At 38.9% G+C, this 27,179-nt stretch overlaps 2 protein-coding genes across 3 annotated transcripts; both read left to right on the top strand.

Moving 5' to 3' along the window:
- The first annotated feature begins 3,685 nt into the window (after positions 1–3,685).
- Positions 3,686–13,881, top strand: smarcd1 (SWI/SNF related BAF chromatin remodeling complex subunit D1). Of its 2 annotated transcripts, none has more exons than XM_087801132.1 (13): positions 3,686–3,902; positions 6,724–6,899; positions 6,974–7,016; positions 7,090–7,212; positions 7,307–7,429; positions 8,211–8,324; positions 8,385–8,486; positions 8,741–8,902; positions 9,163–9,260; positions 9,330–9,465; positions 11,036–11,158; positions 11,990–12,091; positions 12,916–13,881. In XM_087801132.1, the coding sequence occupies exons 1-13, from the start codon at positions 3,717–3,719 to the stop codon at positions 12,967–12,969; spliced, it is 1,542 nt and encodes a 513-aa protein (XP_087657258.1). In that variant the 5' UTR covers positions 3,686–3,716; the 3' UTR covers positions 12,970–13,881. The 2 variants fall into 2 exon arrangements, with proteins under 2 accessions (XP_087657258.1, XP_087657257.1); XM_087801131.1 differs by having other exon boundaries at positions 8,741–8,926.
- A 1,323-nt stretch (positions 13,882–15,204) lies between these two features.
- Positions 15,205–20,813, top strand: LOC148070963 (glycerol-3-phosphate dehydrogenase [NAD(+)], cytoplasmic-like). The gene is made up of 8 exons (XM_087800241.1): positions 15,205–15,282; positions 17,405–17,582; positions 17,665–17,805; positions 17,862–18,000; positions 18,070–18,182; positions 19,394–19,630; positions 19,703–19,809; positions 20,196–20,813. The coding sequence occupies exons 1-8, from the start codon at positions 15,239–15,241 to the stop codon at positions 20,290–20,292; spliced, it is 1,056 nt and encodes a 351-aa protein (XP_087656367.1). The 5' UTR covers positions 15,205–15,238; the 3' UTR covers positions 20,293–20,813.
- Positions 20,814–27,179: the final 6,366 nt, after the last annotated feature.

The raw sequence follows: 27,179 nt of genomic DNA, 5'->3' as shown, positions 1-27,179 counted from the left end.
TCTTCCCCACGACTCTCTCTAATTAAATATATACTTTAAACCCGTTCTTGTGGATAACAACCATGGTATCCCAGCGGAGAGATTATTTGTTGAAATCCCTCAAATGTGGGCCAGTGAAGACAATTAATGAGGATTTAGAAGAACGTTTTTGTTTCGTTTTTCAAAAGACTTGTTGGAAGATTCGCCCGCTTCCTTCATCATGCATGCAAGTGCCCGACGACTGTACACAGCCTGGCATCTCAATAGGGATGACATTTGAGTTTTCTTAATAAAAAAAAAAGAGATGACGGAGAAGACCTGACCGAAAACAGCTTTACGTCATCGTTGTTTCTTCATGTGCTTTTCCTCATACTTTGGGTTCAAGCAACAGCACAATATCCACAGACAGTCTCTAACTCTTTCTCTTCTTTTATCGATTTAGCATCCATCAGTCCCCTTTTTTTAGTCTCGGAAAGTTTTCGGATTTAAAAATCTATAGTCGCCACTAGCTATGCTTCAACGCTATCAAGGTCATGATATCAACGCACACGTTTGTGGTTCACTTTAAACAGTGTTTGACTTCATTATGTGCCAACTGCTGTTTTTTTTAAAGCTATTTGGGGCCACATTACCCAATTTGGAGCCTGCTCCTTGAGTTGGATAAGGATTTATGAATAAAGACCAGAAAGATATTTATGGGGTATGTTTTATGAAAGGGAACAACAAAGAAGTAAACAAAGCATTCAATCACTAAAATCTTGACAGCTGAGATGACAAGCTGAAATGGATGCCTCCACTGTGACAGGTATCCTAGAGAAAAGGCTCATATAGCTATTTGTTTAGAGGGGATCTTCCATCACTATCTACTATATTAGCTTGGAATCTACTTCTTATCGTTAAATACTTGAACTTTTTTAACTCTAAATACGTCCCAATACATTTAAAAAACGACTTGAATAAACCTGATCCCGTGAATCACTGCAGTGCCATCTACTGACCACATCCGTCCAGTTAGTACATGACAAAAAATGTAATTCACAGGTTTTAAAGTGCTACACTCTGTATTCTCCACACCTTCACTCCTTCATGATTCATGAGTCTGTGGGTCTGTGTGTTTCAAAGTAAAAAAAAATAATTAAATGATCTCGTGCCCTTTTTTAAAGGTCACGCACAAGCCTGCTCGTAATAGATTCACAGCAAGAGCTTTTTTTTTCATTGATAGCTTTTCTGTAATACAATAAGCCAAAGATTGGATCCATTTGTTTGAAAGTCCTTTGATTTATTTGCTTTAGTTTTTTGGCTTAGGCATTGGAGTGCAAAAGTAAACAGCAGAAGTGGATCAACAATAGAAGGAACATCAGTTAGTTACTGCAAATTAAAATATTCTCTCTGTGAATATGAATAACATGCAGTTTTATTATGAGTATTCTAGCCAACAATTCTCTCACCGAAATGTGGCATTTATCATTTCACAAGCGACTGTAAATAAATATTAATCACACTTTTGATGGAAGCGACACAGCATCTAGGAGAGAGTAAATTAATCTTTGTTGCCAACAACATTTGCAGCAGCATCATATTTACTGTAGAGAAATTGAAAACATAATTGAACCAAGATGGTGATTCTCTTCAGTGCTTCAGTCAAAGCTTTTAAATGACATCTAAAATGTATTTTCTGATCATTTCTGCCTTTTTTTCTCCCTCCATACTCACATATCGAGCCTGCAGTGTTGATTTTTAAAGACGTGTGTACATGTCGATTAAATTGTGTTTATACTTGTGTATTGTAAAAGAAAAACATGGCTCATCTTTTTTCTCTAACTTTTGTTCCTATCTTTCCATCGATAAAGCCAATCGATTTTGATGTACTTGTCCAGGGAAAATGTACAAAAAAAAAGGCTTCTACCCTTGATCATTTTCAGTGAAATGTTGGAAGACTCATGGCCAATTAAAAAGTTGTCACTACTTTTTTTATTAGTCATTGATTTAAAATAAATCTGCGACATCGAATTAAGTAATTGTACCCTTATTGTCCTTAAAAGATTCCTTTTGTCGGAATTGCCGTCTATTACTTTCAAAGATGGCCTGCGTCCAGTTTTCTGAGGACAATATTAAGACAAAGAAAGTGGTCTAAAAGACGGAAGAATCATTTACTAATTGCCCATGTTTGTTTTTTTTCTGTTCGTAAATTCTGTAACTAAATGTTTTAATAAATCCAAGAGTTGTGTAATTTAATAGATTTTCTATAAACTTAATCTATACTGAGCGATTATATCTTCTGCTACATCTATTATTGGCCATTTTCGCCAGAGAATATGTTCCTTGCCTCACTCTGAATGTCACTGGTTCACCCTGGACTCTTTATACAGTATATTTAACTCTCAGGACTCTGTATATATGATATTGAATTAGTGCGGTAATTCATCTGTGTAAAAATAACATGTGTGCAGTTACACTCAAATGTAAATATTGATATTTATATTTATATACCAGTGAAATATTTCCTGTGCCCAGTGATATTGTATGTAACTATTTCATACTTGACACATTATATTTATGTTTCTAGGTTTGGCATAACTAATATTAAAATTACATTATATGTTTATTTGATATTTTAGGATTACTTGATTGTACTTGTGGGTATAGAATCAAAAATGTGCAGCAAAAATATATATTTAACTTTTTTTATTTTACCCACTGACTTCTGTTACTACAACTAAAAAGCCGTTTCTCCTTGGGTATTAATAAAAGTATTTCTTATTCTATACGTGCAAAAGTAAGTAATGTAATTACTTGGTTGGATTTGAAGTGCCAAAAAGCAGGAGTAAATAACTGCCAGTATTCGTTTTTTATTTGTTTATTACAAATTAATTTTATATGCATATATACAAATCCGTGCAAATTATGTTTTATATGAAGGTAAACGTGTGTCATCGGTCACAATTGTTGAATTTAAAAACCGTCACATTTCTAGAACTCTTCTTTTTTTACATTTATTTTATATTTTACTTCAATTCATAAAAAAATTCAGAGTACAATTTTGAAAAAAAAATCAATCTAAAGATTTCCTTTGTAATAAAAACCAAAACAAAGAGAAGCAATCAACCTGACGTCAGGGATTGATTGGTTGCCCGGATGTTGACAACTTTTACACCAAATTTCTTACACTGAATTTATTCACATTGACAATTTTTGCATTTCGTTTTTAAACATTTGTTTCCACTTTTCCACTATTTTCTTTGAATTTGTGTTTTTTTCTACGTATTAAAATAATGACGTCAATAATATAACAGACGCTGGAAACTTTGAAAAAAACGTTTTTTTTGTGAGACTCACCAAAATGGTTTGGTAGCAGGTATAATTGTAACATCCTTTTTTCTTTTAGTGGCAGGTTTCGGTACACATGTGTGATCAAAACTTAATAATGTGTGGATTTTTGAAAAGCAAGGTAAATAAGTGACAAAGGCAGAGAACATCAGATTATTTTTTAACCGAATTTCTTGCAGTTAATGTATTTACATTGACAATTTTAACATTGTTTTCCACTAAATATTTCCTTTACATTTATTTTTATATATATTCAAAGTCCGACGCAACACGTCTACTTCCATATTAACACGCTGCAGATCCTTTCATATGCGCTAGGGGTCAGTGTGGGGCAGAGTGTGCGCCTCACGAGCTGTTCTCGTTCTCGCGGGAATTCCACGGTTTCTCCACCGGCGACATCCACGGAGGAGATGGCGGCCAGAGGCGGCTTTCAAACGGCGGCAACGGGAGGCGGCGGCGGTGCGATGGGACCAGGACCCCCGGTACCCGGCGCAGGACCAGGCATGGGCCCCGGGACTCCCACGGGAAGGATGGGGCCGTCGTCCGGCGCGCAGAACCACATGTACCGCTCTCCGATGCCAGGGCCTGGGTACCCGGTGAGAGAAACTCTGCCAGAACAAAGCCTTCCTTCCAACGCTTTGTCACCGCAGACTTTTCGTCCAGCAAGAGTCTGTGATGCGAACCGCAGCTTATATTCTCCGTCAGACGCAACACGAGGAGCGATTTCTCTTCTAGTCACAAGCGAGAGTAACTTTTAAAAAGAAAAACACTTATCTTTTCTAATATGTGCTCAACACTCGCGCTGCTAGCTTAGTTACGGTAGCAAACTAGCTTAGCATGCTAACTGAAGGAAACGTATATTTGGGAAAAGTACAACTCAATGAGCTTTTTTTTTTAATTCCGAAAATGTTATTTTGGTGGCGTTTGATCTTTTTAAATATAGACTGAACAATACGTATTAAAAGTAAGTGATGAATGGATGGAACACGAATTTATAAAGCTAACATATTTACACTTATTTTGGTTTCGAGCTCCTCGAATAACTATAGTCTCTTTAGGTTATTTTTGTTTCACGTTTAGTTCTCTACACTCATTTGAAATACTTAAAAACCGATAGTCCAACTATATACGTGTAATTTGAATTCCAAAAAACATTTATCAATATCACAATTTTTCCTGTATAGTCCCACAGGGGTAGTAAGTTTTGGTTACATTAGCACCAGGGGGAACAATACAATACAATAAACAAGCAAAAGCACACGACAAATATTGGATAAAATACTTAATTAATAATACAATATAATTCTAAATTTAAAGACTTGTTCATACACAATTAAAATTGTAATTCGTTCCTTGTATTATTAAATACATTCTGTATATTTGTATTTTTAAAAGCTACTGTACTTTTCTTAAATCTAACAGTCTAAGCTTATTTCATTCTTTTAATCTGTTCTGCCTCCACAAAGAAAATCATATGATGTGTTTCCAAAACCGGCAATAAAAAGTTTCTGATTTTGAAGTTTCAAAAAACAACAAAGGTGTGCTTATTCTAATTTGTGTTTCAATGTTACATTTTACAGTTAAGTTTTATGCGAAAAAGGGCAGTATATTTGAATCTATTGTTGCATCTCTGATCGAATAATTCTGCCAACAAGTTTATATAACGTTTCAAGTGTGGGTTCACTACACATTTACCCAGTAAATATTACTGCAATTTATTATAGTTTTAAACATGCACAATAAGAGTAAAGCTTAAGCAGATTGTTCAAGTTTGGATCGCATTAGTGAGTATAAGTTTTGCACTATTGTCTACTGTAGCGTTTGCTGTGTTCGTCAAACTCTCGTACTGACGTCCCTTGTTGTGCTCTGAACTACTTTTGCTTAAATACATATTTTATTCCGACTTCAAAGCAATTTGTTTGTATATAAACACTTAACGGGCAGTGCGCTTTACTTTCAAATAAGTACTTATTAATGTTGATCACATTTCATTTGGCTTTGCTTCATTGAATTCAAAAGCCCTTGTTGCTTAGTTACCATCTATCTGAGTCAGATTTTTGTGAAAAGATGTATCTTTCTTTCCTCTGCTGCGCCCTTGACTGCTTTCACTCACAAGCTGCTTCTAACAAAAGAGCCAAAGCAAATTTTTCCACAGCACATTCCAACGGTTCTCAGGAAAATCAAGGTCGAATGGGATGTATAGTCTAGTGCAACGTAGGCTGTCCCTTTTTTCTGCTCTCACTGCCTGGGTGTATCAATCTCTTCTTGTGTTGTTGACAAGTCACCATCTGCTAGGTTTCCACACAACCACAGTGGTAGTTGGATATTTTTTCCGTCATTTTTTGGGCTGGGCTGACAACAAGAAGGACGCCGATATTGGCAATCTGACAGTTGTTGCTTCTTGACCGCTTCAAAAATGCTTTCCGATACAAGAAGTCGACTTTTTGAATTTTTAGCGCATGGCTTGGTGAGTTTTTCTTTTCTGTAGCAGCTCCAGCTTAAACGAAAAAAAAGAGCGACCCCTGTGAGCTAAATGCAGATAATTTTGTAGCCTAATGTTTTGCCTTCTTGCATGGCGTAGTGTTTTCAAAAGAAGACAGATTCAGACTTGTTGGTTTGCCTGTTTCATGCATGTAAGCATTTACAGTTAGTACAGCTTCTGTGGGTATTACGTTTTGGTTCTTTTGTGGCACTCACAAAAATTGTTCGGTAGTACCGGATGTGAATTGGCTGGTTTTGTTACACGCACGTAAAAGGCAGTGAAAATTGGAATATTCACTGGTTAGCAAGTGTATTTTTGCACTAGAATTCATTTTTTTCTGTAAGGAACCCGCTTTGAGGTAAAGTTTACCAAAGCTTATGACTTAAAATCAGGCTTTGTACTTTGTGTATTCATGTACCTGTATTGAAATAAATGCATCTGTATCCGTATTGAAGAATTTTGATCCCCAGCCGTAATAATGGCTGAAATTAAATTCCATGCCTACATCTTATGTTCATTTTTTTCAAATATACGCTCAGAGAGATTAGGATTTTGTCTGATAAAAGCCGCCTTGGAGTCATTGTTTTATTCAGACATTCTTGTGCCATCTAATGACCTTCGGTTGCATGCCTGACTTGTTTTTTGATAGCAACCTCTGAAGTTCTTGACACTCTCTTCCTCGATCTCCTTTGGTTCGGTGATTCATCTTTTATCAACAATTCATTTTTTAAAGAAACAAGATATGGTTGACTTACATTGCTTTATGCTAATATGTTTGACCTCCAATGTATTTAAATTATTAAAACAAAAGACAGATGTTGTGTTATACAACAATCTTTAGAACCGAATGCTTTCCAAGCATGACTTTCAATAGTACAAATGTTTATGTGTTAATGTGGTCAAGTAATAATCCTGTGCTTCTCTGCTTTTAACAGAGACCCGGCATGCCTCCATCAAGCCGCATGACTCCACAGGGCCCAGCTATGGGTCCTCCAGGATACGGCAACAGCCCGGTGTCTCGCCCAGGGATGCCTGGCGTTATGGATCCGTCTCGCAAAAGACCCGCACCTCAACAGATCCAACAAGTTCAGCAGCAGAGCCGCAACCAGCAGTAAGTGTTTCTATTCACGTTCTTTTGTTGCAACAAATCCTGCACCTCAAATGTTCCCATTTTTGATTCTACAGCACAAAGAAGAAGAAAATGGCTGATAAAATTCTACCTCAGAGGGTAAGTTTATCTTCGTATTGCATAAGCCGGCTTTTGGTAAATCAAATCCAACATTGTTATTGTTGCAATCCAGATCAGGGAACTCGTCCCGGAGTCTCAAGCATACATGGATCTGCTGGCTTTTGAGAGGAAGTTGGACCAAACTATAATGCGCAAGAGGCTAGACATTCAGGAGGCTCTGAAGAGACCGATCAAGGTGTGACACTCATTCTATGCAATAACTTCATTAAACGCTGTTAAAAGTTGTTCCTCATATTTACTGATAACGTTTTTCTCATTTGTTATTTCAGCAAAAGAGAAAGCTGCGCATCTTCATTTCAAACACCTTCAACCCTGCCAAGCCTGATGCTGAGGATGGCGAGGGTACGGTCGCTTCATGGGAGCTCCGTGTTGAAGGACGTCTTCTAGAAGATGTAAGTCCCAATCATCTGGCTTAAGTTATAGAAATAAATGGGTATTGAGTTGTGCTGGGTTAATAGGGTTTCATGATAGTCCTCAGCAGATGGCACTCAAATGGAGCACTATTCTAAAAATTCCAACGCTTTCATGAAGCCTTATCATCCTTATCTTTTAATGAGACTTAAGGTGATAGTTCACTCAAAATTCAAACTTCACTCATTTTCTACTCGCCCTCATGTCGATTTAGGCTTCGTATTATTTTCTCCATACTGCTCATCTGTAACGTCCATCTTGTATTGAAGCCTAGATCAGAAAATATTTATCTATATTATTACTAAGAACGCTATTAACCGAAAGTACATCTGCCACAAACGAGCATAAAATATAGACTTAATTAATTTCTTTGCTGGAAATTCTTCTTTTCATTGAGGCTCAAATACAAGATGTACTATACATAGAAGTAGTATGGAGGAATATAGATGTTTACAAGCCTGTCCTTATGGAGGAAGATAAACCTGAGCTCATTGAAATGTATGTACATTTTTGCCAATAACTTTAAAAAGAAACTGATTAGTTTGAAAATAATCCCAACACTTAGTCGACATGAGAGAAGTTTGGATTTAAGATGAACTTGCACTTTAATTGGTATTTAAATCCATAATAATGTTAATGTTTTCCCCCGATCTTCATCCATTTTCTAGTAGCATGGCTTTACGTCACAAACGCAACTGTCTCTCTATCCTGTGTCGTTGTTTGTTTTCTCTGTAACCTCACGCCTATCGATGATTTTCACAGACTGCGGTATCCAAGTATGACGCCACAAAAAAAAGAAAGTTCTCTTCTTTCTTCAAGTCTCTGGTCATTGAGTTAGACAAGGATCTTTACGGCCCAGATAACCACCTAGTAGAGGTAAGAATTTTTTAATATCATTGTTTAGAAACTAAAATAACTGTTTTGTTATACTTCCAGTGGCACAGGACTGCCACCACACAGGAGACTGATGGGTTCCAGGTGAAGAGACCAGGTGACGTGGGAGTCCGCTGTACCGTCCTGCTCATGCTGGACTACCAGGTGTGTGAAACGCAGACTTTGATGCCCTTACTAACAAGAGAAGATATTCTGGTGGTTAAAGAGTATATGTTGACGCCATTAAGACAAATGTGCTTTAAATTAAAATTATTGTTATTATATTTCAAGTGCATGTATAAATGTAACAAATGTTTATATTTTGGTGCATAAAAGTGTGGTTACAAAGAGCAACCATTCCACGTTTTTTGTGTGTATTTATCTTGTATATCTAAATTTGTGATGGTGTCATCGATCAGCCTCCTCAGTTCAAGCTGGATCCTCGACTGGCCCGCATGCTCGGGATCCACACTCAGACCAGACCAGTTATCATTCAGGCTCTCTGGCAGTATGTCAAGACCCACAAGCTCCAGGACCCTCATGAGCGAGAGTTCATCAACTGTGACAAGTACTTGCAGCAGGTGATGATCGGTGCAAACAATAAGGTGGAGAATAAAAAGCTAAGCTGTTTTGTTTTTCTCTTATTCTGAAGTTCAACTGTCAAATTCCTGCTTGTGATGTTGTACATAGTCTGTGACCTCGTCATCCACCTTGTATGGAGACATATTCTCCCTAAATTGGTCATGGAATGTTTAAGTGATAAACAAAGCATTGGAAAGTCTCAAGGAATTTGGAATGTGACAAAACGGTAACACTAAAGCTTTTAATTTCAACATTTCAGATCTTTGAAACCCAGAGAATGAAGTTCTCTGAGATTCCACAACGCTTGCATGCCCTGTTGATGCCTCCAGAGCCCATCATAATCAATCACGTCATCAGGTAGGTTTCCAGACAGATTTAGACGACTAAATCACGTCTTGTAATCTACATCACACACGTTATCAACAGCGTGGACCCCAACGACCAGAAAAAGACTGCTTGCTACGACATCGACGTGGAGGTCGACGACACTCTGAAAACTCAGATGAATTCTTTCCTCCTCTCCACCGCCAGTCAGCAGGAAATAGCTGGGCTGGATAATAAGGTAAGAGCTACCATCTTCCCACTGTCCACTCTATATGATGCATTTATCTTGCTCTAATAAGTCAGAGAGAATTGCTATGTAATGATTTATTCAAAACACAGTGTTGTCAATCACCTGTGGACAATCCTGGATCTGTTACAGCTTTTGTTTTCTACCTAAAGTTACTTGTATTTCACTTAAATGGTTGTTAGTCTTAAATTTCATATTAAATCTAAAAAATCAATTAAATAAAAAAAAAATACTAATGAAGAGGTAGCCTTTTGGGTTCATTAAACAATGGTTAGGTAAAATGGTGTCACCAAACAATATAAAAAGGGTTATTTTATACAAGTTAAAATATGTTATTTACCTTTTCAATATAGAAATTATTCATTAATAAGAAAAAAACATTTCATTCAAAACGTTTATGAATTAAAAGAAAATTCCACTTCAATATTCTAATGGCACTGATGTACTTCCATAGGCTCCCATCATTATCCTTGACGCAAACGGGCTCTGGATCAATTCCAATGTTCTAATTAGATGCGTAACTCTTCGATTTAAATCCTTCTCCAGTTCAGGGGCTTTCAGGGACATATTGATGCACGAAGGGCAATTCTGTTTACAGTTACTCTGCCTGATTAAATATCTGGACGATTAAATGATTTAAAAATAAAAATAAAACATTCACAACGGCATCTACGTTAATGGTTTTGGATGCCAACAAATCAGCACTAAATACAAGTGCAAAAAAATCACAAGTCAAAATGCATCGCTACCATAAATCAGTTTCACCTTTCGACGTTTAGCAGCCGCACAGCTGACGGGATAAATGGCCGATTTGTCGATGTTGTTGATTAAGGCAGTGGCTGGTCGCTGCTTTTCGGCACCTGGACCATTGGAAACCTGCCAGACGTAATCGACCTGTGAATACCACAGCTGTCATGTCGCAATTAGAGAACCTTCAATACTTAAAAAAAAAACTCATACAAGCAACAATATACAAGGTGCAGTATTTCAGAGTGATTTCTCATTTGTTTTAGGAGTTTTCTAAAGCAAAACAAGATGGACTGAGGCTTGTACACACAAACTCTAACGAATCAAATACATGATATTAATTATTTATATTTATTTCCTATTATGAATGTTGTTCAGTTATTCCGGATGGAGTATTGATCATGACATGAAGTCTATTATAATTAACGTTTTATATTGCCTGAAAGCTACCGCTGTTGATGGTTTGAAGCATCATGACGCAGTGCCATCATTTTCATGAACTCAATATGTGGCACTCTTGGCTTGAAAATGACGTGGCGTTTGTTTAAAATGGCTCGGAGCCATATCATCGTACAACAACAAAAGTTTCCAAATACGAGGTTTTTAAATAGGTCCGAGACTTCTGCAGGTCACATGACATGATTCAAACCCCAGAATACTGCACAGATGTTTTGATTACGAAACCTTTCAGCCTTTGTGTGTCTAACTTGAAACCGCATTCAGTTATAACTCCATTATTTATAGAATGCAAACTTTGCGTTGGCGTTATTGTGTTACATTCAAATGTGTCTTGACTTTATTTGCATGTCCGTAGATCCATGAAACCATCGAGACCATAAACCAGCTGAAGACCCAGAGAGAGTTCATGCTGAGTTTCGCCAGAGATCCTCAGGGCTTTATCAACGACTGGCTGCAGTCCCAGTGCCGGGACCTCAAGGTGAGTCGCAGCGAAAATCTGAAGCAAGGTTGTCTCATGAGTTACGTGTGTGACTCGCATGGATGCCTTTGTTTATTTTTGGTGTACAATTATTTTTCTTCCTGAAGTTGTTTCGAGTCTTGACCAAAATTAATTAAAATTCTTAATGAAGTCAACCTGCTTAACTTAAATCTGTTCTTGAGGTTTTGATGTAGTTCTTGTGGAGTCATGAATAATGGATTCACATTCTTTGTAGTTTCTTCTCAGACTGTGTATTTTCCGGTGTTTGATGCTTCACCGTGAATTAGAAGCACATTCACACAGATCATTGTCCATTCATACACTCTGACGTAATACTCATCATGTTCAATGGCATTGTTGTGTCAATTACAGAAGACGTTGCATAATAACTGAAAACTGAGGAGAGTTTTTGTTTTGTACTTGTTGCCTCGAGCATCAGGAATAATAAAAAGCAGTGAAGACACTGGCGTATGTCATACTGTGGTCAATGCTCTGTCCGGATCTGTGCATGCATTGTAGGCATGATTCAGCTGTTAGCAGAATTTGCTGTGTCATGGTGACTTCAACATCGTATCCATGATGGAAAGCTGAGTTGCTTGTATAAACACGAGGAAGTGTGGCTTCCTCTCGGTATGCAAAGCTCATCCTTTAGTTCAGCACAAGCATATTATGGACTGATCGCCATCATAATATGCATACATGTGCTGCTGTAGACCTTTTTTTAGATTACTTATCGATTGTTCTGCCACCGCGGATGATTCCACTCTTAACTCACTGCTGAGTACTTGTCGGATCATGTTGGTCTTAATTGTTTCTGTATTCTGTGAACAGACCATGACCGACGTGGTAGGAAACCCAGAAGAGGAGCGAAGAGCTGAATTCTACTACCAACCCTGGGCTCAGGAGGCTGCCTTCCGCTACTTCTTCTCCAAGGTATTCTTCTTCTGCAGTGTGTATTTGAAATGTCTACACCTAGTTGAACTAAAATACAAGCAGTACCAATGTAATTAACAGTTCAATTCATAGTACGGGTGTGTATTGGCAAGAATCTAGCAATACGATGCATCACAATACAGGGGCAACGATACCATAACTTCGAGACATTACAATACACAATATATTTATTTGTCTTGCTCACGATTTGACACCGAAATGTGTCCAAATAATCCAGAACATAATCACTGCTGCCATCTAGCGGCTTGGATTTGAATTGCAACACACAAATGACAAGCTGTGAATATTTATTTAAAATAATCTGATTTACGTACTACTATTCAAAATTATACCATAAAAGAACAATGATAAAATATGATTTGAAATTAAAAGAAAAGTTATTACAGTGCTTTTTAATACTGATATTCTATAGTCTATAGTATTTCTCACAGCACATGATTTACTGGATATTAAAGCTTTATCGATCAATCATGGCAACAAAAATTGAATTATTGTAATATTCAAATTAGTAGTTTGTAATGTGATTGCAAATTAAACCTTAACTTTCATAAACCAGAAAGAGTTTTGATTGACGCAAATGGTAGTTTTCTCGACCACACACTTAATTATTACACGTAACAAAAAGGTATAACTTTTCATTATTATACATAAACAGAGTAACTGGCTCTGGCAGTGGTTTAATAAAAATATATCTATCTGTACACGTGGTTCAAAGCATTGTGAGCAACTGTGTGTTGATTTTTAAAATCCAACTCGGAGTGAACAGAATGTGTTCAAGCATCTTGTGTGTGATTGTGTTCAAGGTCCAGCAGAGGCGTCAGGAGCTGGAGCAGGCGCTGGGCATCAGGAACACCTAATGAGTTCGGACGCTCATTCTTACTCGAAGGCTTTTTCAGTTTGTTTTCCTCATGATTTCCTGCTGCCATTAACTGGCTTCTTTCAGTTGGTGTTCTCCTCACTCACATCTTGAGAGAAGGTCGTTTTCTCGTCTAAGTCAAGGCCTTAAATCATTACGACGTTCGTTTCCGTTCACCACACGTCGCACACTAAAGTCTGAGTTGTTGGCGAGCGAGAAGCGATGTCGCTCACGGAAATGAATTGATCTGATGTCGGCTTGAATGTGTGGATTCTACCATTGTCAAATTGACACTATTTTTTTTTATTTTTATTATTATTATTATTCCTCCCAGTCACATGTAATGTTTAATTGATTGATCAATCGAGTATTTTTCTCCTTGACCATGAAGGCATTTCACTGTTCATGATGTGGCAGAATAACGAGAAATCATCATTGAAGCTTATTAACCTTTTTTTTTTTTTTTACTTGTTTTGTCAGTACGTGTCTCATAGCTAGAAAATATTTTCAAGAAAGTAGCTAGTATAAGTACCTCTAGTCTGAGTAGTTTTGTTGAAACTGAGCAAGATAAAAAGTGATGGATGTGATGTAAACCTGTCCCTCTTCATGCTCATAAGAAATGTGTTCTTGCTCTCTGAGGTCAAGAGCGACCTCGCTGTGGTCGATTGAGAGACGGTCACGTCTTCTTCTAATGATTAATCCTCCGCCTCCAGCTGTGTTCTCACGCGTCAGTGGTTTTTGCATCAGAAAAAGAAAAAACACACTTTTGGGTTTAGACGGGTACAAAGTCGTGGCGTTGTGACACTGAGGGTGGGCTGTGGGCAACTGATGTATTGTTGAAGAGTTTTTGATGGACCAAACCTATTTTTCTGTATGTTTTATTATGTTCTAAATAAAGGATATGTACAACTCACCAGTCCAGCTTTCTCATTTGAGAGATATAATGAATGTTCTTATAGCGGGATCACAATCATGGTCAATTATTTTTTGTTCACGGTCGTGTTTACAACGATAAAACATTTGACTCGTTTTTGCCAAACAAGGATTTTTTACAAAGTTTAGAAATGGCAAGGTTATAATAAATATGGGTTTTTAATAAGACAAATCATGTTTTTATATATAAATTAACATATTGTGCCAATAAAATGTTGGGTTTTAGACAGGTTTTTGGGTTATAAGATGATACTCTTTCTCAAAACATTGTATCATAATTGCATGATGGGAGTTCAACTCCCTTTTTTTATTTATTTTTAAACATTGCTTTTACATTCTATAAATGACCATCTTATGTCTGTTAAATGGCCCCAAGTTTGGGCATCCTTGGGTAGGAAAAAATAAACTTTTCTAAGGAGTCAAAGCTGCTTATGACCTGACAATATACTTTGTTTTATTTTCGGGTCACGGGGGCAGCAACCTCAGCGGGGAGGCCCAGACTTTCCTCGCCCCAGCTACATCATACAGCTCCTCCGAGGCGTTCCCAGACCAGCTGGGAGACATAGTCTCTCTACAATACAATGAGTTTACACTTTTTAATGAGTAAGTTATATTTATTTTTAAAGCGACTTTCAAGATAGACAATTAGTTATTTAAATGTGGAGAATAATATACTTGAAAAAATGAATGAAAGAAGATACTACGTTGGCAAACTTTATCACTATAAAGAGCCATTATTTACTGTTTCTCGCCGTCTTTATACAAATTGAAAATGAAAAGTACATTTGACAAACTGAAGCAAACACGAACAGTATAATCAAATGGGGAGAAAAAAATCAATACACTATATAGAAGATATCGATCTCACCATTTTTTATTTTTTTTTGGATTAAGGGATATTAAATATACAGACTTCAAGAATCTCAAATATTTCCAATGCTTCAACACAAGATGGACTTCACAGTTTATGGAGGTATTTTAATGTTTTTAAGTTTCTTTTTGGACGAAGATGAAGAAAAACCGAGCGCCAGTCATTACATTCAATTGAACATAAATAATAAAAAGTTTCCTATGAAATCTTGTGGTAGATTTGTTCATATTGATAAGATTAACTTACACGCTACTAATATTATATTTTATTATTATATTTATATAACTTAAATGTATTTTTGTGAATAGATAAGTCTATGTATTAAACATATAACCAATATTTGGAAATACAACAATAAAACCAAAACGTGACGTCAGGGGAGACAAATCTCTGCGCGCGTGTGTGCGCGTGTGCGCGCGCATATATACCCCGGCTGTGACACGAGCGTCAGCGGCTGGACGACACGATGGCGGCGCTGAAGAAAGTGTGTGTGATCGGCTCCGGTAACTGGTGAGTGAAGCTCTTTGTGCAGGTGTTTGTCTGTGGATTAAATCTAAACTAACTCAAGGATTTTTGTCGGATTAGGTTAAAGTTTGTGCGAATGTTTTCTCCTCCTACAGTAGTACTTTGTTTACTGTAAATAAACACACTAGTCAAACTCAAACTTGGGAGACAAACAGTTTATTTTGAGTTTGTTTTACTCATCAAAATAAGATATTGTGTGTATAACAGTGATCGGCTTTTTTTTCCACCTGTTGTTTTCACAAAGCAAATAAGTCAGTCACGTGACTCGGGGCAATATAACTTTAAATAAAGAGACTTTTCTTTTTTCTTTTTTTTGTATCAAATCAGTGGCTGTACAGTTGAGAACTGGAATGGAATTCTGTTCTTTGTGTCAACACCAGATTAACACTAACTGGAATGTCGAGAAAAGTCTTTTTTTTTTAATGTTGTAAGAGAGTCTAGAGAATTTATACTTTGTATACTTGTGAGGAGACTTTTGTGACGTAATACAGGTCAAGGATGACCAGCAGGATGGTGTCAGCCGAGCTCAAGGACGGCTCGACCACAAATGTCATGGTTTGACCCAGTAACCTTTCAAATGCCAACTTCTTCATGTTTCCTAAAAACAAATGTATGCAAGTCGGTACATACAACACTTCATGGTTGTGGTTTTCTCTAAATTAATTTGTGTTTTTCTAAAAGCTCAAGTTATTTAAAAATGCAGGAATTTGTGTAAACATGATTTATTTATTTAATTTATGAGCACATGCATTAAAAACTAGTCTTAATGGTTAACATCTTTAGTTTGCACTGGTGACAGGAGATGAATAGAGAGTTGTTTTTTTTAAATTAAAACCACTGTCGAGTTCACTGTTATTTAGCAGGTTGTTGACGGGTGACCTTGTCAAGTGACTTTTGCGTAAACATTTTGACCTTTTGCATTGGAAGCGGAAACGTTTGAACAAGAAACTGTGTAAGCGTTACCGGACTGGAGTCAGTGTAGAGTTAAAATCTATCAAATTTCAAACATTTAAACTTGTTTCAAAGCAATACATTTTCTTTTGACCTTACATACCACATACTTTCTGTCTTTAATAATAAAATATATTCAGATTTTTATTTTATTTTATAGAAATATCCCCTTTTTAAACCTCATATTCTCATTATATTTATCATTTTATCTTAAAGTTCAACTAATGTAAAAACCCAACTCTCCTGACTTACTCACATGTTTCAAATGTTGAAGTATTCCTCTCCAAGATGCAGTAAGTCTCTCATCATGACCTTGTTTTAAACTTATTAAATACTTAATTATTATTATTATTATTATTAATTATTATACTTATAAAGTTCGGAAATCTTGGTGAAAGATTGGTTACGTGAGTAAAACCCATTATGACGTCATAATGGTTTCACTCCTCCTCCAGCCAGCTGCAATTTTACCCTGCTTTGTTCATACAACGAGTCCCTTGGAGGTGGAGACTTCCGGGATTGATGACGCGGCATGACAGATATCGATGTTCGACCAATCACGTCAGAGTGGGCGTGGTTATGATAAACAAGATTTCATCTCCAAAAAAAAAGGATTTTTCAGTGGGTGGGACTTAAGCACATTTTCTAATGTAAATACTTAAATGAATAGATAGTTTTGTACAAACAGCCACATACTGATGATACAATAGAGGTTCAACATTTATTTAAGTCACCCTTGAATACAAACTTAAATTTTATAACTTGACTATATAGCTGTTTATTTTATTTTCATCATCTTAATTCTTGAGCTTATCCGTCCTAGCCGTGTCACCAAACAAAATAGTAGACTTTTCAAAAGGTTTTCAACATATGAAATCAGATCTATATATAAACAACAACAACTCACATTATGTAGTAGTAAGTATTCTCAAAATACGCCTATTAAAGCGAAACGTTACTGTGTTTCTTAGCTACGTGTATTCGTACAGAATCCTATCTCTGTGAGTAATTGTATCAACTCCTTGTTAGGGTTTTCAGGGTGTTGTCTGTACCCAGGAGCTTGTTTGAAGAGAGTAGGATGCTTTTTTTTACTCACTGGATAAGTCAGGGTTTTGTTCAGGCTTTTAAAGGTTCTGAAAATAAATGTTGCTTTCAGGGGTTCGGCCATTGCAAAGATCGTGGGGGCCAACGCCGCAAAGTACGACACGTTCGAAAGCACGGTCAACATGTGGGTGTTCGAAGAGACGGTCAACGATCGCAAACTCTCCGAGATCATCAACACGGACCACGAGAACGTGAAGTACCTGCCGGGACACAAGCTGCCCCCTAACGTGGTGAGTTAACCCCCCCCCCCCGGATCAGAGGGTCTTGACGTCCTCTTGAGTCCAAAGTGTCGTTCCCTCCCTCCGCCCTCAGCTCGCCGTCCCCGACCTGGCCGAGTCCGTGAAGGGAGCCGACATCCTGATCTTCGTGGTCCCTCACCAGTTCGTGGCGCGGGTGTGCGACACCATCAAGGAGCACATCAAGAAGGAGGCGGTGGGGATGTCTCTCATCAAGGTCGGTGACTTCCTCTGAATCAAAGGATCGGGGTCTCAGCTCGTACTGTCCGTCAGGGCGTGGATGCTGGTCCGGAGGGTCTGAAGTTGATCTCCGAGGTCATCCGAGCCAGGCTGGGGATCGCCATGACGGTGCTGATGGGGGCCAACATCGCCAGCGAGGTCGCCGAGGATAAGTTCTGTGAAACAACCATTGGTAATTACAAGTATTATAAGTCAGTATCTGCAGCAGTATTGTTGCTGACGGGTGTCGTGCTGCGTTCAGGGTGCACGGACAAAGCTCATGGACCAATCTTAAAAGAGCTGATGCAGACGACCAACTTCAGAGTGACGGTGGTGGAGGAGTCGGACGTGGTGGAGATCTGTGGAGCGCTGAAGGTCTGACAGTTTATTTGTATAGTATTGTTTCATGAGTGAACAAAATACAAGCTTGTGACTGACATGTGACACACCAGGATGTTGTTTGCAGGATGTTTAAACATATGTGAAAGATGTTTTTTAAATCATCCTTTGTGAGTTTTTGGAATTTAGGTAGGTAGTAGGTAGGTAGAACTTTATTGATCCCTCAGGAGGTGTCCTTCGGGAAATTGTTTTTTTTCCAAATTATCCACAGCAAATACAGCAATTTTGCATAAAAAATTATCAAAATAAGAACAAGAACAAAGAGGAAAAAAAGAGAAAGAACACATAATTTACTTATATATTTGTTTATTTTATTTTTATCCCTTGTGTTATCTCGGGGTAAAGGTGAACTGAAAGCCCCGAAAAAAACAAATGTGTTTGTGGTATCCCTTTTGTTGTCTCTGGGTCAAGGTGAACGACCTACCTTGATCCCATAAATACATATGCAATGGTTCGACACCAACAAATTTATTATTTTTTTTATTTTTTTATCTATTATGTCGGCCCTTTGGGTCACTTTGACCCAGTAATAACAAAATATTTGAAAAACCTTGAAAATAAGCATCTTTTTCCAACTTGGGTTTTACTTAAAGTACATTTTATTTTACCATTTATTTTTAATACCAGTTTTTTAATGGGTTTTTAAAAATATATATTTTTATATTAAAAGCAAATAGACTGTTATAAAAACCGGCTACTTCTGAGATATTATACTGCATTTAAAATAATTCAATTTAATTGAACATAGCATTAAGATTTATCTATTCTATTTTTTTTTTATTATTATTTATATTTAAAATCAAGCAATTTTTATTTCACTACTCTGAATTTTAATTGTATTATTATTTTTTCTTTATCATTTGAATTCTGACAAATTCCTTTTTTTACTTTAACTAATGTTGTATCATGATACAGTGTCTTTATTTTTGAATTACCACTAGATGGCACTCTCAGTGAAGATAATGCCAGGTTTCATTGAATTAATAGAGCTAAAGATTATAAAGCAGAGAGTGCCATCTAGTGGCCTTTCAAAATAAAGACACTGTGTCATGTTGACTGGTTTTGTACAGACGATGGTGTCATCTAGACGCTCATCATCTGACTCGAATGAAGGGAGAGTAAACCAGACTTGACCTTCATCATCATCATCATCTTCAGTGACGACCTCTGCTTCCCTCGTCCGTCAGAACATCGTGGCGGTCGGGGCAGGTTTCTGTGACGGTCTCGGCTTCGGCGACAACACCAAGGCGGCCGTGATCCGCCTGGGTCTGATGGAGATGATCTCCTTCGCCAGGCTCTTCTGCACCAACTGCCCGGTGTCGGCCAGCACCTTCCTGGAGAGCTGCGGCGTGGCCGACCTCATCACCACCTGCTACGGCGGACGCAACCGCAAGATCGGAGAAGCCTTCGCCAAAACGGGCAAAGTACGACGAGCGAGCTGAAGATGTAGTGTCTGTGGTCGTTGACGGTAACTTGTGTGAATCTTTGCGCTCAAGACGATTGAAGAGCTGGAGAAGGAGATGCTGAACGGTCAGAAGCTTCAAGGTCCAGCGACGGCGGCTGAGATCAATCACATCTTGAAACAGAAGAACATGGAGGACAGGTAACTGTGATTTTGACTTCAGTGTTAATTTCTTTAAAAGTTCGGGAATAAAAATGGATTTTTGCAACTTTATATTTATCCAGTTTTTACTGTTAAAATAATTGTAGATTTTATTGTATTTATACATTTTTCAAAAAGTATTGAAAAAAAGATATTTTCTTTTTATTCATGTTCTTTCTTTTGGCTTTTGAAAGTGGTGAATACAATTTCTTTTTTGGCCATATTTTATTTCAATAAGGAATCTTCAATATTTTTTACATTTATTCATCATTTACATTGAAATTGAGTTTAATTTTGAGTATTTTTTCTCTCGCTGAAAACTTCTAGCAGCTCGACTTTTCCTTCCACTATAGGTTGATTATCATCCATCCATGTTGTGTCTCCAGGTTCCCTCTCTTCACGGCGGTTTACCAGATCTGCTTCAGCGGTCAACCGGTCACAGAGTTCATCAGCTGCCTCCAGAACCATCCCGAGCACATGTGACCAAAGACTTTTTGGGTCTAAAGCCGAAAAACGCCACCAGGAGAGAGTTTCCCGTCGACTCCTGGGTCATGAACTTGATCGAACAGTGCCTTAACGTTTTTATCCTTCAACATTTCATTTGTAAAAATGCGAGACGTCGCCTCGTCTCTGATTTATTTTCAATAAATCTTAGCTCTCTTTTCTTGTTTTGAAATGTTGTGACGGAGCAGCAGTAGCGTGTGAGTGAGGTTCTTCTGATGTGTCTTTATGATCCCTCACGAAAAGGTCACTCGCGCAGCATCCGGATGCTTTGTAACCAGAGCTCCTGTCTCTCGCTGCCACTCTAAACTCTTCACCTTTACCATTTCTGTAGCCGCCGGGTCAGACTCTTACAAGCAGGCAGTGAACACACTCTTTATATTTATTATACTTCAGTCTACAGTTTTAGGTTTGGCAAGTGTGGAACCAGAAAATTGTACTTCTTCAATATAAGGACTATAAATAAAAAATGTATGAATAAATAAATACATGAGTAAATGTGAGTTTATGAGTTTTTTGTTTTTTTTAATAAGTCAAAATAAATAAGTTAGTTATAGTTAGTTAGTTATTTTTATTTAAGAAACCGTGTTTTTTCTTTATAAAGATATATTGACGTACATTTGTTATTTACAATTTTAACTTTTATTTATTTTATACATTTAATTATTTATGTAATTTAAAATTTCAAAGTTTCATTTTTTATTCCTTAAGTTTTTCCACAACATTTCTCTGGCAGCATGTCAATCGAGGAAGGCCCAAATCAATATGTGTAAATGGATCAATAAATGAATGTTTCTTGCAAAAATAAAATGCATGAATAATAATAAATGTATAAATAAATGTATACAGACACAGAGAGATTACTTGTATTCGTCTAAAATAAATTGAGTAGTCATTGATTTATTCATTTATTCAAGTTATTTATACAGTTAATTATTTACAATTGTGTTATTTTTAACACTGAATTACCAACTGTACCTCACAAAAAGAGATGCTTTGGAGTTCACTTATACATACAGTCACATTAAGTTTATTTTATCTACATTAAGCTTCCAAATACATTGTTGACTTTTATCAAATCGAGTGATATAGTTGTCGATACAATAGCTTTTGTGGGTTTAATCTATCCATCTATCTTTTTGTCGTCACTCTTCCCACAGACCGTGAATGCTGAGATGTTACACAACAGACCAACAACAGGTTGAGTTACAAACCCACTGTTGAATCCTTTGCATAGTTGTTGAGTCGACCGTAGTGTAAGAGTTCTAAGAATAGTCGTTCTGAAGACGTGGATCTTGATCTTAAAATAGATTTCAGTGCAGCTGCAGCTGCTGAACTGACGAAGAACAATGTGAGGCAGAAACTTCTTTTCTTCTCTTTGATGAAAAAAGAGATGATCTCAACTTTCTTACAGAAAGAAAGGTCTTTGTGTTTGTGTTTCTCTCTTTGATCATCATCATCATAGATGTTTATCTCTCTCTGCCGACCTCGGAATGTCATCTTTAGGATGCCATTTGTTATTGTGTGCGACCCACCATCATAAATCAATATAATGCCTTTGTTGGTCATCTAGCACAGTTTGACATCAAAGTTAACTTTGATGTGTTATGATACAGTGTCTTGAGAGGCCACTAGATGGCACTGTCTGTTTAAAAATGATACCTTATTAACTCATTACTAGTACGAGTTACAAATAGATAGAGATATAGATAAACATTTACTCTTTGTCCGGTTTAAGACTCTTTTGTCTCTTGAAGAGTTGTGTATTGACCAATTTAGGATAAAATACATTTTATGTTACTTAACTTCTTAAAATGACGATCACATGTTTCAATCTCAAACTGGCACTGATCTAAATGTCCCAGAAGTTCTGGAGAAGGTTTCAAAAGACAGTGATGTCTCTTTGCTTCAGTTTGTTTGATTTAATTTAAGAAAAATAAACATTTTACATGCAATAATGCAAAACAAAAAGCATATTAACAAACGCATTTTTAATAAAGGCAAATATGTAATAAAGAATATTGCATGTGGACATGATGAAAAAAAAAACATGAACAAATATAACTCTAGAGGTTAAGTTGGTCATAAATTAATAAAGTGGAGTGTCTTTGTTATTTTTCTTTGATCTACGTTCTTTATCTTTATCTTTAGACTTAGATTGTATCATCTTCTCTTTATTTCTCTTTGTTCTTGTTCTTATTTTATTTTTGATTTATTTTTTATGAAAAATTGCTGTATTTTCTGTGGCTATTGGAAAAAACTATTTCCCGAAGGAGACCTCCCGAGGGATCAATAAAGTTCTACCTTACCTTACCTTAAATGAAAAGAAGAAATTAAACGTATTTAATGCTAAAATATATTGGGTTTTTTTTTCCTTGTTTTATCTGTTGATTTTTCAAATGAACTGAATCATTTAAATGAATCAACACCACCCAGCCACACTAACTTTAACGCCCCTCGACGCTCTGGTCGAGGAGGTGGAGTCGCAGCCATCATCAACTCATGTCTGTCAACCTTTACTAGACCACAATGTGATTTCAACTCTTTTGAAAGTATTATACTTAGCGTATCTAATACAACCTTGAGATCAGGTCAGTCACTTCTCTTTGTTGGAGTCTATCGTCCCCCTGGACCTTATTCTGAATTTTTGTCTGAGTTCCCTGAGTTCTTGACCAGCCTGGTGCTTAAATCAGATAAAGTGATTATTGTTGGTGACTTTAACATCCATGTTGATATGGTCCATGATAGCTTAGCTAACAGGTTTAACTCTATCCTGGAGTCATTTGGTTTCTCTCAGTATGTACATGAACCAACTCACTGCTTTAAGCACACATTAGACCTTGTCCTAGCATACGGACTTGAAATTAAAAATGTTATTGTCTCTCCTCAGAATTCAGTTCTTTCCGACCATCAATTAATAACCTTTGACTTCATTTTAAATGAGCCAAGTCTACAGAACAGGAGCACTCTCAAAAGATGTCTGTCTGAAAGTGTCGTTACCAAGTTTATGGAAATAATTCCCTCTGTGCTCAGTAAAACGCCTAGCCTCAGTGTGTCAAGAAACTCTACCCATAGTCACCCAGACATTGATAACTTTGTGGGCAGTTTTACAGACTCGTTGCACAATACGGTTGACTTAATCGCACCACTAACTAAAAAGACTGTTAACAGAAGTAGTCTTGCTCCCTGGTATACTCAGGAAACACGTAAATTAAAACAGGTTTCTAGACGACTAGAGAAGAAATGGCGTTCATCAAAACATAATGAATTCTACCAGGACTGGCAGGATAAGTTAAAAATATACAAGGCATCTCTTCGGAAAGCCAGAGCCAGCTACTACTCATCACTTATAGAAGCAAATAAGAATAACCCCAAGTTCTTATTCAGTACTGTAGCCAGGCTGACACGGAGCCATCAGTCCATTGAGCAGTCCATCCCTCCTCATCTCAGTAGCAATGACTTTATGAACTTTTTTAATGAAAAAATTGTAACTATTAGAGGAAAGATTCAAGACCTCCTAGATTCGTCTAATACAACCAGTGCAGCCTCACCGGTCACAGACACTATGACTGATACATACTTTGACTCCTTTCTACCAGTGAGTCCTCCATAGCTGTCCCAGGTTGTTTCCTCCTCAAAGTCCACAACATGTCTTCTCGATCCTATTCCCACATGGCTACTTAAAGAACTGTTCCCCTTACTTAGCACTTTCATACTTGACATTATTAACCTGTCAATAACATCCGGCTATGTGCCTCAGATTTTTAAAGTTGCAGTAATTAAACCTCTGCTTAAAAAACCCACTCTCGATCCAGAGGTCCTCACTAACTATAGGCCTATCTCTAATCTAGTATTCATTTCAAAACTTCTGGAGAAAGTGGTAACGAGTCAGCTCTGTGATTATCTCCAGGACAATGATCAATTTGAGGTGTTTCAGTCTGGTTTTAGGGAACACCACAGCACAGAGACCGCCCTGGTAAAAGTAAGTAACGACCTACTGATGGCCTCTGATCAGGGCCATGTTTCAGTTCTTGTTCTTCTAGATCTCAGTGCTGCATTTGACACTGTCGACCACCAAATCCTTCTACAGAGGCTAGAAAACCATTTAGGCATTCGTGGAACTGCTCTTAACTGGTTTAAATCTTACCTGTCGGATAGAACGCACTATGTACATGTCAACCACCTCTCATCGACACACACTAAGGTCAGCTATGGTGTCCCACAAGGTTCTGTTCTTGGTCCAATACTATTCACAATCTATATGCTCCCACTAGGGGACTTGATTAGAAGACACTCTATACATTTTCACTGTTATGCTGATGACACCCAACTTTACCTGTCCATGAAGCCAGATGAAAGAATTCAGCTAACACAATTACAGTCCTGTATCACAGATATCAAGTCATGGATGACCAAAAACTTCCTCCTACTGAACTCGGAAAAGACTGAGGTTTTACTAGTTGGTCCGCAACATCTCAGACAATTATTAACTAATGATCTAGCTTTACAAAATGGACTTGCTCCTGCTACTAGCACCACTGTAAAGAATCTGGGTGTATGCTTTGACGAGGACTTATCATTTAACTCACACATAAAACAAAAGCTCACGGACTGCTTACTTCCACCTTCGTAACATTTCAAAAATTAGGCATTTCCTTCCTTTAGATGCTGCTGAGAAGCTCATCCATGCTTTTGTTACCTCCAGGCTGGACTATTGTAACTCTCTTCTGTCAGGCTGTTCTAAAAAGTCTCTCAGAACTCTTCAGCTCATTCAGAACTCTGCAGCTCATGTCCTGACTAAGACTAAGAGGCGCGAACACATTTCCCCTGTACTGTCTTCCCTACATTGGCTTCCCGTAGAATTTAGAATACAATTTAAAATCCTTCTCCTAACCTATAAAGCCTTACATGGTCTAGCACCAACATACATTAAAGATTTAATCCAAACTTACCAACCCTCAAGGACCTTACGATCCCTAAACTCTGATCTACTAGTTATACCACAAATCTCTAAATGTAGATTCGGAGCCAGGGCCTTCAGTTTTCAAGCTCTGTATATCCTTCTTTTCTCGCCGGGGCCGTTCTGGCTTGGCCGGTTCGGGTGTGGGGGTCCGGCGGGTGGGGCCTGTGGGTGCCTTGGGCCTGGTGGTGGTGACCGCTGGTGCCGCGATGGCCCCGTGCGCCGACGGGGGGGGTGGCCCGCTTCTGGTTTTTTTTTGATGGTGCGTGGGGGCGGGTGCTGGCGGGGGTGGCTGGGGTGGTGGATGGGGGGTTGCGCTGGGGGCGGTGCTGGGGCTGGGGGGTTGCTGGTCCCGCCGACGGGGTCAGCGGGTGAACCGTCGGGGGTGGGGCTGGGGCTGGCCAGGTGTTCTGGATGACCTTCCGGCCCCGATGGCTTCACCTGGTCTGTGGTGGGGGGCCTGTCTTGGGGTGGGTGTCTGCTGCAGCGGTGGCTGTGGTCCTCTACCCGCCCTGTGTGGCATGTGCCGTGGTCGGGGGGTTTGTCGCCCTTGGTCCTGGGGGTTCGTGGCCGGTCTTTCGGGGGCTTCCCGGGTGGGGGGGGCCACACTGGGCGGGGCCGCATTGGGGGGACGGCGGAGGCATTGGGCGGACCCATGTTACCGTAGTGACCATGTACCGCCCATGCAAGTGCTGCTGTCCCCCTGGGTGCTGCATGGTGGGTGGGGGCGGTGGCTGGGGGTCAGTACGTGTGATGGGCGGGGCCTCGGCACCTTAGAGACCGTGGACTGCCCATGGAATACTGCTGGCCCCCCAAACTTCCCTCATGGGGAGGTGGGCTGCGGCTGTTGGGGAAAGTCTACAGTTCAAAGACTGGGGGCCATTCCCGGACGGCTGCAGCCCCATTGCCCCCGCCCTGCCCGCACAACCGTGGCCCCCCTGTGACCCGGGGGACCTGGGCCGGTGCCTGGCCATTGCTCCCCCGGGCTCATGCGGTGGCACTCAACCCGGCTACTGGCCGTGTCCGCAGGGTATTGGGGGGGCTTCCGCCGCCGCTGCTGTGGTGGGTCCCCATCTCCTTGACTCGGTCCCCTGCTATGGACTTGGTGGCGGCCTGACGGTCTGGGGGTCCTCCGTCGCCCGGCCTGGCCCTGGGGCCCTATCCCCTGACTGGTTCTTCTGGCTGCCCCTCTGCCCTGGTGCCTGCGCCTGGTGCCTCCTCCTCTCTGCTTCCTCGGTCGTCCTCGCCTGTGCTCGCCCTCTCGCGCCCCCGGTGGTGGTCCGTCTTCTCGCTGGTGTTTGGGGTCGGCTCTGGTGGTTATCTCGCCTGCCGGGTCCTGGTCTCCCGCGGGTTCCTGCCGCGGCTTGGGCCCCTGTGTCTGGATCTGCTGTGCTAGGTATGTGCCCTCTGGCCTGGCTATTTCATCCAGGATCTTCACAACGTCATCAGATCCCGAGTTCTCTCCAGCACCCACATGGACCCTCCTACACTCTCCTCTTTTCTCTCACTATATCCTCCCTCACTCCTCTCCTTATCCATCTGTCTACCCCCCCATCCTTCCTCCCAGCCGGTCAAAGCGGCAGGCCGTCAACAATGAGTCTGGTTCCGCTCGAGGTTTCTGCCTTCTAAAAGGAAGTTTTTCCTCGCCATTGCTCACTGTACAGCTCACTGTACAGTGTTTTGTTTCTTGCTCTTTGTTGAATTGCTGGGATCTATTTTTCCTTAATCAACTGTAGTCTTATTTCAACTGTATAGTGTCTTGAGATAACTTTGTTATGATAAGACACTTTAAATAAAATTGAATTGAATTGAATTTACTTTTTTGGATATAACATTTGGAATAAATAAATCAAGATGTATTTATTAATAATAATAATAATAATAATAATAATAATAATAATACAAAATA

This window comes from Callionymus lyra, chromosome 10 (genome assembly GCF_982586985.1).
Source record: "Callionymus lyra chromosome 10, fCalLyr1.hap1.1, whole genome shotgun sequence".
Lineage (NCBI taxonomy): Eukaryota > Metazoa > Chordata > Actinopteri > Syngnathiformes > Callionymidae > Callionymus > Callionymus lyra.
The sequence above is the reverse complement of the archived record's forward strand: the minus strand, read 5'-3'. Positions and strand labels throughout refer to the sequence as shown.